This window comes from Neolamprologus multifasciatus, chromosome 22, assembly GCF_963576455.1.
Source record: "Neolamprologus multifasciatus chromosome 22, fNeoMul1.2, whole genome shotgun sequence".
NCBI lineage: Eukaryota > Metazoa > Chordata > Actinopteri > Cichliformes > Cichlidae > Neolamprologus > Neolamprologus multifasciatus.
Window position 1 is genome coordinate 11,084,181 of NC_140459.1, and position 17,705 is coordinate 11,101,885.

The 17,705-nt window shown below is 37.5% G+C and overlaps 1 protein-coding gene across 1 annotated transcript in view; it reads left to right on the top strand.

Annotated features, from left to right (window-relative positions):
- The first annotated feature begins 8,856 nt into the window (after positions 1–8,856).
- The window catches only part of crybg2 (crystallin beta-gamma domain containing 2), a 34,364-nt gene continuing 25,515 nt past the window's right edge, over positions 8,857–17,705 (top strand). The window contains exons 1-2 of the mRNA XM_085148488.1: positions 8,857–9,204; positions 15,660–15,765. Of these exons, the coding sequence (XP_085004614.1) occupies positions 9,011–9,204; positions 15,660–15,765 (300 nt within the window). The 5' untranslated portion in view covers positions 8,857–9,010. The remainder of the gene's footprint in view (positions 9,205–15,659; positions 15,766–17,705) is intronic.

The following is a 17,705-nucleotide window of genomic DNA, read 5'->3' on the forward strand; positions in this document are numbered from 1 at the left end:
CTTAGCACGCTGTGCCTCAATGCTCTTGGCCAGTGATCTAGAAATACAAATGAATTCTTCTCTCTTCAAGTTAATCTGATAAGAATCGAATCCATTTAATCAAAATAATTTAAAAAACTGAGATCGTTGTCTAGTTTTGGAACAGTGTTATCTGTTTGGAGACATTTAAACCTGTTTTACAGGATTGTTTTTACTCAAAGTGACTTCCATTCACTGTGTCTTACTGAAAATTCACTTTGCACAGGCCCAGAAGTCTAAAAGTTTTTTGTGGGAATGTATTTTAATGTTTAAATTCCTAAATTGTGTACACCCATATTCACTCGCTAGTAATCTAATTTAGCACAGGTTTTCTATCAGGTGACTTTCCGGATGCAACTGGCCCCTTTATCCAGGCTTTGAATGAGCATTAATGTTAAAAAAGAGCAATAAATAAAGATGAACAGGTATAAAATCATGCCCTACTGACCAATCTGTTCTCTTGAAAACAGTATCGCCATTACTGAATGATCCCTGAGACCTCTGTGCACAGCTAGTATAGGGGTATAGATTTTTATTAAGATCTACCATACCCTACCACCTTTATTTATAAAAAATAAATAAAACTAGGATTCACAAAGTGCTGTAGATATACAAATAGCATAAACAGAATATAAAATCAAACCATGTTATAAATAGAGAATTAGAAAAAATTAAGTCAAAGGCAAAAGATCTAGTCTTTGTATTTCCCTCATGAGCATCGGTATTAAATATAAATTATTGATTAAATATAGATACTTGTGCAAATTTATTTCTTTTTTTGCTGGTTGCAAACAATTTTACAATTAAAATGTTCTATGTAAATAAATATATAATCCTAAAACAAAACACCTATTTGTATTAAATTTTCACATAGAGTAAGCTTACACTGGAATTCTGTTTACTTTTCACCGTCTCTCGGATAATCAAGCACAGCTGGGCTCCAAATGAAAGAATAAAAACTAAAAATGTCTATCAAACATTAATTTAATAAAATAGTTGTAATAATGAGATTATCTTTAAGTGATACTGATAAGTCAATAAATATATAGTAACAGTTTTCCAGTCTTACAGACAGTCATATGGGCTTTTAACACTAAACAAATGAACAATGATTTTCCTCTCACACTGCTACTTTGTCTGCAGCACCTGTGTCATTTTCATTCTTTATTATGTGCTTAACCTCTAATATAGTTTTACCTTTCTTTTTCAAATCATCCAGGACACTCATCCATAATTGGTTAGATGCGATTTAATGTAAAAACCAGAGTTAGTTTAATCCTGAGTTAACTTAGGGAGCTAATAATCAGCTTTGTGTGACCCCTTATCCTAACTGCCAATGTGAGTCTAGATACCAGACAGACAACCCAGGCATGCTGAACTCATACAAAAAGACTGGGCCTTTTAAATCCTTTCCTTCCTTTTTAATCTTACTATTTTTATTATGTGACTATTACCAACTTTTTTTCCTGTTAAAATAGCAATAGTATTATAGCCAAAAATATCACCCAAATAGCCAAGTGAAAATCCTGACACAACCTTTTTTGATATGCACCAGCAACTAGAAGTCATGATGATGTAGTTACCAAGTTTGTTTGTCATAGATGGTAACACAGTGCAACATCCTGCTTACTGCCATTCATTTGACGGCGGTACACTCTTTCCAAGAAAGTAAAGGAAATTAAGTCACTCAGTCACCAGTGAAAAAAGTGTGCTTAGATCACAATGTTACAATATTACAAAATTACAGAGTCTCACAACACATTCTCCTATTATGGAGTTCTTTGTTCCTGTGTTACTGTCAAGAGCTCACAGTGTTTAATGGGAAGAGGTGAGTAACACTATGAATCACAGAAGCACCACTTATAAATGTAAGGTATGCATATTTGTGTCTGCTTTCACAGCTTTGTTAGGATAAAGCAAGTCGTTTTTATTGCAATTTTTGTGTTTTGGTATGATTAGGTTTAGGTAAGTCCATTTCTTTTCATTTGCAGGTTGGTTAGACTGACTCATTATCCTGATGTTCTGGTTATTTAATGTATTTTTACAAGCCCAAATTTTTTTCAAAAAACTACTAAGAAACACTGCAGGCCTTGACTTGTTATTGCCCGACTTTGCAAAAAAAGCATGGTCTACATTTATTACACATTAAGTTGTACGAAAATAGAGTTCCAAATTAAAACCCAGTGTTTAGAACCTACTTTGGGAAGCGTCCTGACATCCAAGACCACTGCTGTTTTTGCTACTGAAATTGATATTTAACTGTCGTGAATGCCCCGAATTGGCAAATGTTTTTACCCCAGTACTGTACTTAAAAGAACACCAAACCCCAATATAATTCTCTTACTTGATCGCCGTCTCTCCATGGCAATGAGACAGTTTCAATCAAACTAAACTTTAAAGTTACTGTAAATATGGTTTGCTCATTACAGTAATTGTATTAGGTATTTCTTGATCTGTCTCTCTTAACCACTTTCTTTTTCTTTTTGCTGTGCAGTGACTTCTCATTCTGTAGTGTTTTCTGGTTGTCATCTCTGCTGTGGGGGAGAACCCCACAGAAAACACCTACATACCGCTGACCAGAATAAAAACACTCTCAGACCTTTAATGTGAGCAAACCACCATGGTGACAGGAAACCCTTCTGTTCTGGCAAGCTGCCAGCTACATATTTATGTTACTGTGCAAGTGAGCAATAGATGCAGAAGGTGCTCTCAGAATTTGGAAAAAAAAAAAAGCCCCATTCTAATGTTTTTTATGAAAAGAAGGGGAAAAAAAAAACATGTAGACTAGGTCCTTATCACATATAAATAGTTGGGTCTCTCTCTCTCATTACAGCTGTTATACACATTTTTTTGAAACATATACAGACTATCTGTATATATGTATGTAAAATCAGTTCTCATAGCATTACACCTTTGTATGAAATCATTTTACCGTCAGTACTTCTAGCTACTTTACCCTAATGTGAAACTATTTTAAAGAGACTGTTGAATGTTGAATGTCAAGCCTAGGCCTTTGTATAGTTACGTGAATGAGTAATAACACCCTTCATCAAAACTAAAGTTTAGCATATCACAGCACAGTAAAATAAAATAAAAAATGATCTGGTCTATGACAAATCTTAAAATTAGATGACCTCAGATGAGCAACAACACATAACATTTAACAACATGATATTACTTATTCAATAAAAACTAAAAAAAGTATACTAATTACCTTTGGCAGCAATAACTTGAACTAATTGTTTTCACTATGACTTCATCAATCTCTCACATCATTGCGGAGGAATCGTGGCCAACTCTTCTTCTCAGGATTGTTTCAGTTCAGTGAGGTTTACTGCCATTTTTTATGCATGGCAGTCAAAATTCCACCACAGCATTTAGATCAGGTTGAGGTCTGGACTTTGACCGGGTCATTGCAACACCTTGATTCTTTTCTTTTTTAGCCATTCTGTTGGAGACTTGCTTGGCTAATGGTCCTAATGCATGCTAAGCTTTAGCTAGAAACATGGCTTTGCATTTGACATTGGAAAACTTTGATATTCATACTTCACTCGATGACTGTAAGGCACCTGTATCCTGTGGCTGCAAAACAAGCCCAAATCATCACCCCTCCCCCACAGTATCGGTATAATGTGTTTATGCTCATATGCGTGTGTTTATTGCCGTGCATGATGGCCAAACTGTGTCCCAAAGACACTGAGCCACAGGTCTTGCGGTTTGCCCATATTTAACTTTGCTGCCAGCACTCAATAGGTAATTGGTAAATGAACTGGTACTTATTTAGAGCTTTTCTGCTACCTAACTGAGGACTCAGAGTACTTTTGACATATGCATTCATACAAATGTTTTTTTCTTTTCTGTGCATTAGTATCTTGTTTAACAATTACCTTCTTACTCACACCCAGATGGATGCACCATGGGCACCTTTGGGTTCAGTATCTTGCCCAAGGATACTTTGACATGCAGACTGGACAGATTGGGCCACCAGCCTTCTGACTGGCAGACAACCCTCTCTATATCCTGAGCTAATATTTGCTTCCAATATCTGGGAAATATATTAGAAGCTAATTTTAGCTTAGCATTTCACTTATCACTTACAGGCAATTGATAACAGATCTTTCAAGGAAATAAGGCTTTAAAATGTGAGTGGTGAATTTTAGCAAAGTGAACACAAAGCTAAAATTTACATATAGCCCAGGCTAATCAACTGCGTGACCGTTAAAGCCCTTCTTCCCTTTGAACCACGAGTCCATCAGACCATTATTACTTTTTGTGTGCAAATATATGCAAATCAGTCTGGCCATAAAAGATATTACAAGAGATATCTTAACTTAATATCTTAACCTCCAACTGTAGTATTTTGTATATACCTGACCTGAGAAATACATTTATCCATCAACAGATGACAGGATTGTCAAGAAGTCAGTAAAAATTATTACCATATCAGTCTAAAAAGAACAGACTGCTTTAGAAACAATGGCGGTAATCTGTCATCGCTCCACTACTTCCTGGCTGACATGACGCGTTTTCATGAAAGTGTCTTTCGTGTCGTTCATCTACTTGATGTCTCTACATTTTATAATCTCTTAAACACCCTGTATTTCAAATGTCAAACAGCAAACCAATGCAGCTCCAACCTTCATGCAGTTCCAAAGAATCCCACCAGGAAATTATGCAAGCGAAAATGAAAGAAATACACTAAAATAAAAGAAAACATAAAAAACCATTGAGCGTCACAAAGGTAAGTCTTTCAAGTCTTTCAAGTTGTCCCTTTAAGAGGTAATCATGCAGTTAGTGAAAAGAAAAAGATGAGAATTTCTTTCTTGGACCTTGCAATCAGATACCTCCCCTTCCTAGTGTGTTCTACATAAGGAAGTTTCATTCTTCATTATGCATGTCAAGGTAGCAAAGATTCCAGGAAAGTTTCCAGGGAAGTTACTATCCCGTTTCAGATTCGTTGAACTTGCAAGTTCTCACTTTCTTGGGGAAAGTGAGAACTTAGACACGGTCACGATGTGCCTTTAAAGGTATCACTGCTTGATAGTTCAATTACATGTCCAAATGGAGTCATTTCCTTTGCGTCCATTATTTTCACAGAACAAAGTTCGCCTGCAGCATCACAGGGAACGGACTTACCACAGAGCAGAAAACTATTGCTACACCTCTCCCATTGAACCATTTGAATAACTAACACCCAGTCTTTAGTGGTTTAACCTTCAACTTCATCAACACCTCGTTTAGGACATTGTCTACTGTTAAAATCCCACAAACCCCTGAAAAAGACGTCTGACTTCCAACATGTGTCATGTTGTAAAGAAATAATTTCAGCAATCCGATCAAACTGAAAGTTAAAGTCGCATATATTTTAGTACAAACAACCGTTGGCTGTCACGATTACCAGACATTAATGGGAAGTTATATAAGCAGTGGAAGCACCTGTCACATTATATCCAGTTCTTTTCTCAGAAACAGTGACTGTGGTAGTTGACTCAGTGTATATGCGGCAAAGAGAGCAGTTCAGCAAATACAGATACAGAACAAAAATAAATCGGGAGTTCTTTGTCTGAAGCAGGAAATTCACTAAACTCTGCTTAATGTTTTCAGTTGCAACTTAAACCTTGGTCTCAATTAACATTCTTTAGGAACAAAATGATTATCCCGATCGGCAAGATTTAATTAACTGCAGAGGAGTTATTTCTACCTGCCATATTTGTTTAACAACTCAATGAAACATTTATCGTTCAATACATTGGTCAACACCTTTGATCTTAAAAAAGAAAATCTTTGAATGACAGTTGACAGCATGCCATTGCTGTGCAACAGGTTAGGCAAAGAGTACTTGGCTGCAGGTGAAAACAGAGATTGAACACATCATACAAAATTTGGCACAGGAGCAGATCAGCCAGAGGGTGGAACGCTCAACTTGGCTGTAGTTTTATGTCTTGAAATGGTAAATGGCCTGTATTTGTATAGCGCTTTTACTAGTCCCCCCCCTAGGGACCCCAAAGCGCTTTACACATCCAGTCATAACCAGAAATGTCATAACCCTTCAGATGATGCTCCAGAGCAACCTTAAATTGCTACTCACAGAATTAGTTTCACTGTGGCTTGTGCATACTGTATGTTAGATTGTCCATTAGTCCCAGGATTGGGGTTTGATAACTTTGTAACAAGTTACCTTTGAGTTAATAATTTGGGAAATTTACCCTGTCAGATTGAAAAAAAAAAAGCAAGGTGACATCAGAAGTTGTTACAGTAAGTGATTGACCACTTTGAATTTAACACTTTAGGCAGTTAATAGAAGATGATTAAAAGAGGATGTAAATTAAAACACATGACCTGCCCTTATTAATCATATAACTGTGACTTATTCAATCTGAAATGCTTGACGCTATCCATAACATTTCAAATCTGTTTTTCTTCATGTCAGTATACTCACAGTATACTCATACTGTGAGTATATAGATGTGGCCAATTTGTGTGTGAGAGAAAGGACGTTTGCTTAAATTCAAATATTAATAATTTGGCAAAAGATTACATAATAAAATGTAAGCAATTTAAAAAACCTAAACAAAAACATAAAAGTTAAGTTTGTAGCAATTGGTCGCATGTCTGTTTAACATTATACACAGCAGCAGAGCAATAACTAGGTGTGTAATTGATGACTGTTTTTAAAAGTAACCAAGCCTCTTTCCCCTAGGCCTCTTACCTGGAGAGAAGGGCCTGTATTGGACAAGCACCAAATCGCTTTGTGATGTTTTATCTCACGAACAAATGCTATGACCCCTGAGCATCAAATGGCTTTCTGTTTTAATTCAAGAGAAAGATTCCAAGGACGATAATGTTAAAAGGGATGCGTGTGTTTATTTGTGTGCTTTTTCATGCAGGTGGCTATGGCCTTGAGTGAACAAACACACAGCCCTTTCCCTGACAGCATTCCCTTTCAGTTTAGCTCACTGATAGCCAGTGATTGTTGTAAAAAGACAACAAATGTGTTGGTTTTTTCAAATGTTTCCATTTTCTTTTATGCACTTCCTCTGAATCATGTTTCACCTGGATTAATAAATTCTGTTGAACTTCATCCTGCCTTAATGTTTGACTTTCAGTAGCAGTTATTTTTAGTCAGCAGTAAAGGTAATAAACATGGGTGTGGGGCACTGAGTAATAACACAAGGTTGTGACGTTGTAGCAGTCAGCTAAATGGGTCTAAAGGTTTCACATATAAAGATAAAAAAAAAGTGGGTGGTTTTCATTCTGTTATGTGAGTTCATAATCACACAATTTCTCTCATTTGCTTCAGAACAAAATGTTTTCCTGCTGATAATCAGCAAAACCCCAACAATTACATTTCACAGGATTTTACCTACTACTTCATTTTAACCTCTGATTCCAGCACATTATGTTTAACTGCAGCTAACTTTTTCATCGATGGACTGGATAGATGATTTATTTATTTATTTTTAGTTGGTTGGTTGGGTAGAGTTGGCAATGGGGAAGCAGTGTTAAAGTAAATATAAAGTAAAACTAAATGAAGTAAAGCTAGACTGTATAGGAGAGGAATGTCACGGAGTCTCTCGCTGTTAGAATGTGATGCACAAATTGGTACATGTACATTTTTAGTAATTGGGAGGATGAAACCTTTATGGTATTTTTAATCCTTTTTTTCCTGTGCTAAACCTAAATCTTCAGCCCCCAATGTTCAAAACACCCTTTTCTTCTCAAAGTCTCTCACACGGTACTCCAACAGGCCACCAAAGGGGATTCCCAGTACAATGTGACCAGAATGAGCTCACCCCAACCCCCCCAATAAAAGCTAGATCATGTGTTTTGTGTTTTCCGTGTATTATCTTTGTCATCTCCTCACTCTCTCTCTCTGTCATGCACCATGATAGAAAAAGAGTAGGGGCCCTCTCAGTAAAGAAATGCAGCGAAGCGTTAGTGTATGACCAAACAAATGACGACTCTTTATCTTATAAGAAACGGTTTAAGTCAAATTAGGGCTTCTTTTTCTTCACTCTCCACATGAGAGAGTTATATGAGCCATAACCTGTAATGCTACTGGGAACAAGAAAGAAGGAGGAAGAAATCAGTTTATTCTCTGTTTGTTCCTTATTTCATGGACAATCCATCACCTCAGTCAACAGGTTTAACAGGTAACATGCTTGAACTTTGAGCAGCTAGAGCGCTCTGATTTGACTGAGCAATCTTGTGATGCCATCTTGTGGCAGAGCAATCTACACGCATGTGAGCGCCTGATGATTGACTTGCAAACTGCACACAGGCCAGGCGATGTCGTCCTAGAACCGTGGAGACTGCATACAAACAACGCATTGTAACGCATCAGTGTAAAGTAATACATTTACGCATGGATTTATCATTATCATTAGATAGATAGATAGATAGATAGATAGATAGATAGATAGATAATTTATAAAAGCAGAAAGCTTTGACCATGTTAACCTTAATTAAGGCTTCCTTCATATCTGACTAAAGCATTAATTAATTAAATCGAGATTATTATTCTTATTATTATTACATTAGCACCTAAAACATCTTTTTTATTTAAAAAATGTAAAAATTTGGCCTTTATGGTCTTTGCATATGCATACTAAGGCCCTTGACATTGTATTTTTAATAAGCCCTTGAATTTCTGTGGGTAATAATTGCTGAACTAAGTAACACCAAAGACAGTAAAGCCAATAAAAACAAATTCCACTAATTTCCCGAAGTTGTCGCTATTGCAAAAATATGTTAACAAGACCGGTGATCATCTGCAGTGAGTGTCATTGTTTGTCTGAGATGGGTGTTCCCCGGGGGGCGTGTCCCGCACCTGAGCTCTGCGTGCAGCACACAAAATGAGGCAGCCAGAGCAACAGCTGTCAGCTGTCAGTAAGTCTTTTCTGCCACTCGCCTGTTTTCATCGGCTTTGAATGATCAGTGGGGAAGAAGACCCGACTCACTCGGCCCTCTGACGTTACCCAGTAGACTAGAGATGGCGAAGAGGAGTTCAACCAGAAAGTCTCTGAAAAGTTTGTTCTCCAAGAGCGAAGCCAGCTTGGACGAATCGGTGGAGAAGGATGTGCAGAAAAACGAAGGGGAGAAGAACAAGTTCAAGTTGTTCAAATTCAAGACAAAGTCCAAGAACGACTCTGAGAAGTCAGCTAATGACAGCCAGAAGGTGCTCAGGTATGCTTACCCAGTGTCGTGATGTTGACTCAGCGACCTGTTTTCATGCCTGCATTTGCTGTATTGCTCAAGGGGTAATAAGCAGCTTCTGACGCTTTAAAGAGCAGCAACGCTTCAGATAAACTTTAGTTTTCAGCAAGTAGCCTGCGCCTGCTGTTTCCATTGGTAGCCTAAATGAAAAGTCCCAATTAAGCAATCCTCACTGCTGTGAAAAAAAAAAAAAAGTTGAGATGTTTCTAGACTGTGAGCTTTTGGGCAAACATCCCAACAACTTTTGAAATAGGTAGTACACTTAAATATAATTATAGCGCCACAAGGGACTTTAGAGTTGGATAAAAGTAAGCGCATACTTAGCTTAGCACTGTCCCCTTCAGCAGAAACATGCTTTTTGCATATTTGTCCACAGTCTTATGATATGGCATGCTGGAAACTGATATCGAGCTTGCATGCAAAATAAAAAATAAAAAAAATTCAGCAGCAAAACGTTTGCATGTGTCCTCGGTTTGTAACCCCCAATAATTCAAATCTGGTGCTTAACTAGGCCATTTCACAAGCCCCACCCACATATTTCTGCTTTTGAGGCAAAGTTCTGTTAGAAAAATCACCTTGAAGCTCAAATTCAATCTTCAGGTAGAGTGTTTCATTTTACCATTATCTGATATAATACAATTCAAACCAGACGAAAATAATCAAATGGAAAGCCGTCCAGTGTAAACCTAGGTTTCTTTTTCTATATTGTTCGTTTAGACTTTTCTGTCAGGGCCTCCCTCACAGGCCCATTTTATGCTGTCTATTCATAAATTATAGCTGTGCATGAGACCCCAACGGTTTCAGGAGTTCTAAGTCATAAAAAACAGGATATGTTCATTTTATTCTCCAGGGTAAACATTGACTTAGTTGATCTGGTTGGTAGATTTCAACCTTACCTTGAGGTCTTAGGTGTTTCATAGTAGGTGGCAGGTAGCAGAATAAAAGGTGTGAATGGTGAATTTGGTCGCAAATGTTTGCAAAGCAATAAACAAGACATGCTTTAAAGCTGTAAGTATGTATAAGTCACCATTGGGTGTGCATATAGACACAGGTGGGGTGGAGGTTAAGCTACTAATCACAGGCCGGGACAATAGAATCATATTGTTCATGTGTTTGAAGACGAGCACCAGTGACGGTTTGTGTTTGCACAGAGAAAAATAAACAGCGAGCTGACACTGTGACTGCCTTTGCACATGGAGGTTATGCAAGGGTAAAGTTTTTAAACTATGCATAAAAAAATCATGCATCATTCAAAAATAATAATGGATTGCATTTATACAGCGCTTTTCGGGGCCCTCAAAACGCTTTACAATTCCACTATTCATTCACTCTCACATTCACACACTGGTGGAGGCAGCTACAGTTGTAGCCACAGCTGCCCTGGGGCAGACTGACAGAAGCGAGGCTGACATATCGCACCATTGGCCCCTCTGGCCAACACCAGTAGGCGGTAGGTGAAGTGTCTTGCGTCTTGCCCAAGGACACAACGACCGAGACTGTCCGAGCCGGGGCTTGAACCGGCAACCTTCCCATTACAAGATGAACTGCCAACTCTTGAGCCACGATCGCCCTGATAATCAATAAAATATTGCAGTAGTGTAAACATAAAGCAGAATGAAACATATATTCAGGTCAGTCTTGGTAGTCTTTTATCCACTGATTGTCTATACAAGCCACATCTAGAAATCATTTTATAAACTATTAAGTGCAGAATTACATTACATTGTTTTGCTGTGAATGAAAGGATTTTTTTAATTGTTGACACAGTGGATGGGCAACCAAGATAGACTTGTTTCCAGATGTAGACTGAATCTGTTTTTGTTATTAGTTTGAGGATTTCGTTTTAATCCATGTTCCAGATTTTATCTATCAAGACTTGAGGATTTCATCATCTAAGAAATAAATCTTCATTTTATTGTTTGTTTTGACTCCCATCTCTTTTCATAAAGTTGAAGGGTGAGGTCAAAGTCACACTGGATGTGTTGGAAACCTTACCACCAGTGTATTACGATGCAGGAAACTTGAAATTCCAAACAAACCACACACACACCCACTCTTTAGGTTGTCGCGCTCTTGTGTGGCTTTATGGATTAGTGGAAGTTCTGTAGACAAACCTGCCGCTCCACATGCCTGTTGCATTATCACGAAACTACAAATCAATTAGACACACAAGCTACACTATTGTGTTTGGTGATGCATGCTGGTAACATTTATGTCTCAGCACAAGGGTGTTTAATACATCAGGCTGAGTTCACAATAAGTCACTGTATTGTTGAACCTGTTATGTCTGTTCCAGAAGAGTAAGCAAGGTAAAACTCAATGTGTGTTGAGTTAAGAATGCTGTATTTTGGCAGTGTTTTTATTTTTTTTTCTTCACACCACTGCATTAAATTGTATAACAAAGTGCTGAAAAATGGATCAGTGAAGTCAGAGAAGGCCTTGTACTTAAAACAAAGGATATGCTTTGAGCAGTGCATTGCTACACAGTGCTGTTTAAGTCATTCAAATGTGCATATTTGTTCTATTCAGTCAGTTCTTGGTGATAAAGGGACATTGATTCCACTTGACAAGGATAGTCTAGTTGATAACTTCAAATAATATTTCAGAGATAAGATGTCAAGAATAGGTTTTCTGCAGCTCTTATTGGAAATGTGTTTTCACAATGAGATCAAATTATTGCTAATTGTTGTGCATGATGAGTTTGGGCATTGTTTATTTATTTTGTCTTTTATGGTATATCCTGCTTTCCTGTGACGGCGAGAGCTTTGCAGTTTGTCCAGAGAGGGTAACAACACACAGGCAGTAGCATAGAATGCTTTTGATAGAACATTGATAGTAGGACAACAGCAGCTTTTGAGGGATGTTATTTTTCCTGAGGATTCACAGGAAATGAAGGCTCTGCTGAGCCTTCTTTGCCAGCTTCCCTCTGTTCACACCCCAGGACAGGTCCTTGTGATGTGAACTCCCAGGAAGTGGAAGTCCAACACCAACACCATTGATGTAAAGTGGTTTAATGTCTGTTTTCTTTTTTCTGAAATCCACAACAATCTCATTGGTTTTGGTTGTGTTCAGTAGCAGGTTGTTGTCCCTGCACCAACCTGTCGTCCGCACCACTTTGTCCCTTTAGGCAGAATCACCCCAACTAGAAATGACATCACAGTGGTGTCGTCTGCAAATTTGACAATGGTGATACTGTGATGAGTAGGGAGCACAGTCGTAGGTGTACAGTATGAAGAGCAGGGGGCTCAAAAGTGTCATGCGGGAAATTAAATCAAATGTGGGAAGGATGACAGACATGATATGATCCAGACCAGTCTCTCAATGCACTTCAGCACCAGGGTGAGCACTACTGGCCAGTCATACAGGCAGGTTGCAGTAGATTTTGTTTTATTTTTTTCTTTGGTAAGGGGACTATGATGGGTGGGACACCTCAAAGCGAGCAAAGAAGTGGTTCAGCTCCTCTGCTGCCGTTTCTAAAAAATCAAAAGCCAAATTAAAAAACTGTCTCGCTATATATATATATATATATATATATATATATATATATATATTTTTTTTTTTTTTTTTTTTTTTTTTTTTTTTTCCTTTCCCAGATTGAAAATTGTGATGGGTCGTGTGGTTGGACTTCATCAGAGTTCTCAACACCTCCCATGCCAACAATTGTGAGAGTAAATGTTATCCAAAATTTGAGAACTGGTCTTCCAAATAACTGTCAACACTGCACTTCTTTGCATCTTTATCAGTACACTTGCCACACAAACATGGATTTTATTTATTTATGTTTTTAAACTGTGGGATGTTTTCCTGCAGATGACAAAGAAACCGTCATTAACACTTTTATTGTGTCTGTATTCTAAAAGAAAGCGCGTGATTGTGGTGATGAGCATCAAATGGTGATAGCTGTGTATTCTAAATAACACAACAGTTAAACATGAAGGTGTTATACGTTAAAAGAGGTGTGTTAAAGTGGTGATACCGACAGCTGGCAATAAGGCTCTCTTGAAATACTAGCAACATGTTTGTTTCGGTGTGGATTAATGAATAATCAAGTATTCATTTACTGTGTTTACTCACTACTAGGTGGTTTAATAAGAGCGGGTATTACTTTCTGATTTGACACTGCGTGCACACAGAGCATTAGAATCAAGTTTCACATAGACAAGACCATGAACATTTTTAAAAAAAACCCATGAACTTCCAGATGTAGTTTTTACATAGTAAAAGGATCAAACTTATAAAGGCTCAGTAACCCAGGCACCGAAATAATGCATTGACATCGTACATAATAATTAGGTCACCCAGGCAAAAGACGGACGACCTCTTACCATGTTTATTCGTCCTCCATTCTGCATGTCGACAGTTCACAACAATCATTACAGGCAGTAGGACTTGGTCATTTGGTCAGACTTTGGTGAAGTTTGAACACAGTGATAACCTGATGGCTCTTCACCCAAACTGTGGTGAAGATGAAGGGCTTATTTGTCATTTAGTGGTAATAACCTGTCAATCGGGATGGATTATGAACTGGATGAGGTCCTGGTGTTACGAGTGTGCAAAATACATTTCTCAACTTTTCTGTGTCTGTGGGTGTGTGAGAAAGTCATTGTTTTAACTGCTCTTCGTGTTGCTTTTAGAGGAATAGGATTATTTCCTTCTGCTTGGGGACCATGATGGAATCATTTCAGGGATTAAAGATTATGTTCACAATTTAATGAGAGCAAAATTGTGAAATATTCAACATTAAGAAATACAGGAAATCTAATTTGGCCAAAAAGTGGATTGCATTTTTGTTCTACAGGCTTGAAATATGTGGTGTAATGAAAAAGTGTAGTTTTCATAATCGGCTAGTATAGAAGAAGCCCTCATTCTCTTCACTCAAAGGTGACACAGTTGGTGAAGGACTAACGAGTATCTAGTACTAGCAGTATAAAAGTTACTTTTGTTTCTGAAATGTTAAAATTATGGGTCATCTAATGGAACTGTAGAGTAGTGGGTCATTTGTGACTACAGAGTAAAAAAATTACACCCGTGTTTGTGTATGGGGTTAGCTTAGAAGACTGGGTAGGCAGGTAAATAACTATGATTTAAAGACTTCCTGCTGAACTAAGTTGATCACCACCCATCTAACAATTTACCATATAGATGTGTTAAAAATGTGAAACTCTTCCTTTAAAGTAGTAACTATTTTTGTGTGTTTGCTTCGGGACTTCAGTAGGCCTGATTTTTTTATCTATTGCACAGACAGAAAGTACAGGAAGCACTTTGAACTTCATCAAAGGAAGACGTTTATTTTTTTCCCTTTTTTTCCACAAATCTAAGCTGTGGCATTTTCACACAGTGAAAGGCTTTGCACATTTTTGGGTGTCTTGTGTGTTGATATGTAAACAGCAGCGGGGGCGAAGATATGACTCATCTTCTTGTTCTAGGACATCTCTTCTACCAGAAACTACTCCTGTGTCTCAGATACTGCAGTGGTTACTTGACTGATTCTTGGGTTGCCAACCACAGGGGGGACAAAACAAAACAAAACAAACCCTTTGAAAAAGGCAGCCTGTGCATATCAGATTTTATCAGTAAAGCTACAAAAAAGACTGAGCAGTTTTCACCTAATTCTACAGTACACATAAAGGCCAAATGCATATTCATGCGTACTTGTGGCAAATAAGTGTGTTTGGATTAGAAGAGTTTCAACACAGTGATCTATAAATTGTGACAGCTCCGCGTGTTTGCTTGTCATTTGGCTTCTTGTCTGAGCATCCGGTCGTGTAAAGCGGAAAAATCCTGCACATAAAGAGACCTTTGTTGTGCTTGTTTAATGAAGTGACAGCTTGTGATTATTGATGGAGCTTCCCTGTTGACTTTGAAGCCTTTGTAGCGGTACATGAATTAGAGGCCGTGCTGATGACCGAACAAAGGCAGCACCTGTCGCTCCAATTGGTTGGTTGGTCCAATTGGTTATTCAATTCAATTAAAAAAAAAAAAACTTTATCTTTACAGTGTTGTTTAGGTGTCAGCGTACGTTTTTAAGTACGTGATCTATCCTAATGGCCTAATTTTCCTTTGTTCGCAACATTGATCTCAGTTCTAAGAAGCACCAGCTCACTTTCTGTGTAGCCGGTTCTGTTCTGCATTCCATTAGCAGTGATTTACTGCTTCATTTTGTTAAGCAACAAAAATTGCACCCTCTGTAATGCACACACTGGATGGCAAACAATAAATCTGTCAATATATATACACACATACACAATAGCACATGAGTTACATAAGCTTCCTCATAGTTTTGAGCATAGCCTATAATTTACTTTGTTACACTGTAAGTAGTACAAATTCTGTAATTGGGGTCAGTCAATCATGGATGTTCTTTCAGCACATTTCCGATCCATTCACTTTTTATTTATTTATTTTTTAAACTTTGTACTCCTCAGAGCTGTTGCGAACAGTAAGACCGCAGACGACGAAGAGCCCGGTTCTGACAACAATGGCCCAGACAGCAAGCTGCCTCCTGTTTATGCCACCGCACCTAGGGTTAAGGTCAGTGAAGATGTAGTAACTAGTGAGCTCGTTTTGGTTTTATTTTTTGGTAACTACACTGAAAAATTGTGTATTATGTTACATAAAGATAACATTTTAGTCAGCAATTTAAAAAAAACAAAACAAAAAAAAACCAAGTAGTAAACTATAGCATTAATATGTTCATTAATATGTGGTGCTGATACAAACATCCCTGTATGAAGGTTTGTGAGGGTTGTTTTTTTTTTTTTTGCATAAGTCTTGCATATTTAATTTCAAATCTCCAGTTTCATAATTAAAAAAATAAGTAATGAATATATTTATTTTAAAATACAGTAATACTCTTCTTTTGTTTTGTTTTATTGCTTCTCAGCTTCTGAACCCAAATATAAGCAGGAGATTCTTTTTGATATTTCTCCCTAAACCTGCAGTGTCATGGCTCTGAATAAAGTAGGATAATGTTAGACAGCCACTATAGACGACGAGTGTTTTGTCAAACTTGGCAACTGTGAAAGCTCATGGCTGACTGCCCAACATGCAACAAGTTTAAAGTCACCACTCTGCCCTGCCCTCAGATGATCATCATTATGAAAAGTGTTACCAGTTTCCTCATAAGATGTTATCTGCACCTCATTTGTTTCCGGCAATTGTCTATCTCCACCTCCCTTTTTTTAAATTTTAATTTATTGTTGTAAATGAGAAACTTTCACTATTATTTTTTTTTCCACATAGGAAACTGAACTAGGCTCTACAAGGCTGTAAATTACCCAGAACTAAAGACTGAGGGTAAAAGCAGGATGTTCACATGAAATGTGATAGAGCCGACTCAAACTACAGTTTCACTTTTATGTATCACACGCAAGTAATCCTAGATGATACGTTTCCTTTTTTGACACAAGTTTGTGAATAAAATCCAGTTGTTGCTGTATCTTTAAATCTTCCCCTCTCGGATTGCAGGACGAATCTAAAGTTTTTCTCTGAGCAGTCAGAAATCGGAAACCTGTCTCAACAAGAATTTTCTTGGGACCAGATTTTTTTATTTTTTTAATTTTCTTAAACATATATAATGCTACCTCGTGAGCCCTTCTTAGATGCTGGTTCTATGCCAGCTGTGTTTTACTGCATAGCTCGGGGTCTTTTTTTTTTTTTTTCACACAACGATCCTTCTCGTAATGATTCAAATGTGCACTGTATATGTCAGTACAGTCTTGTTGATGGATTATTAAAATCTCAACTGAGTTATCCCTATAAAAGCGAGCCCTGTTTATAATCCAATCACGGTATATGGCTACTCACAATAGGGCATCAACTCTCTAGAGGCCCTCATGTTAATATAATGAAGGAGGAAAGCAAGTGGAATTTATCACCAGAAGAGGGTGCTAGATGTTTGCTAAGCAGCGTTGTGGTGAAGATAAAGGCCTGGCAGCAGAGTAGGTTAACATTGCTGATGGATGGGAACATTTTTTTTTTCCATTTTTTTGTGGGAGAGAGATAATGTCTGTAAAAATAATGGCTGCAAAACATAATGCGCTTCATTATAAAATAAGTCTAAAAAAAGACCACCACCCACCAGGCGCTACACTGTTTGCCAGAAATGTCCAAAGGTTAAGATAGACTTATTCCATAAGTGTAGAATAATAAACAGTATTGTGAGCATGTTGGGAACTCTGACATGCAGTTGCTTATTCGTTATATACATTGTCTCCCTTGGTTTTTTTCATCTAATATAGAGCACTTAAAGCTTTTTAATTGTATTCATGGAGATATTTAGCTGAAAAAGAAACACTTATTTCCTTTTTAATTTAATTATAAGTCGAGCTGAGATTTTTGGATTCGCACTGATTTGAAATAACAAAGAAAGATTTGTCCTACCTATAAATATTTCAGCCTTTTAAATCTTAATCTCCCTATAGATTGTATAGTTTTGTTTTCTGTGGTTGTCCACATTTTTACGTAAAGTA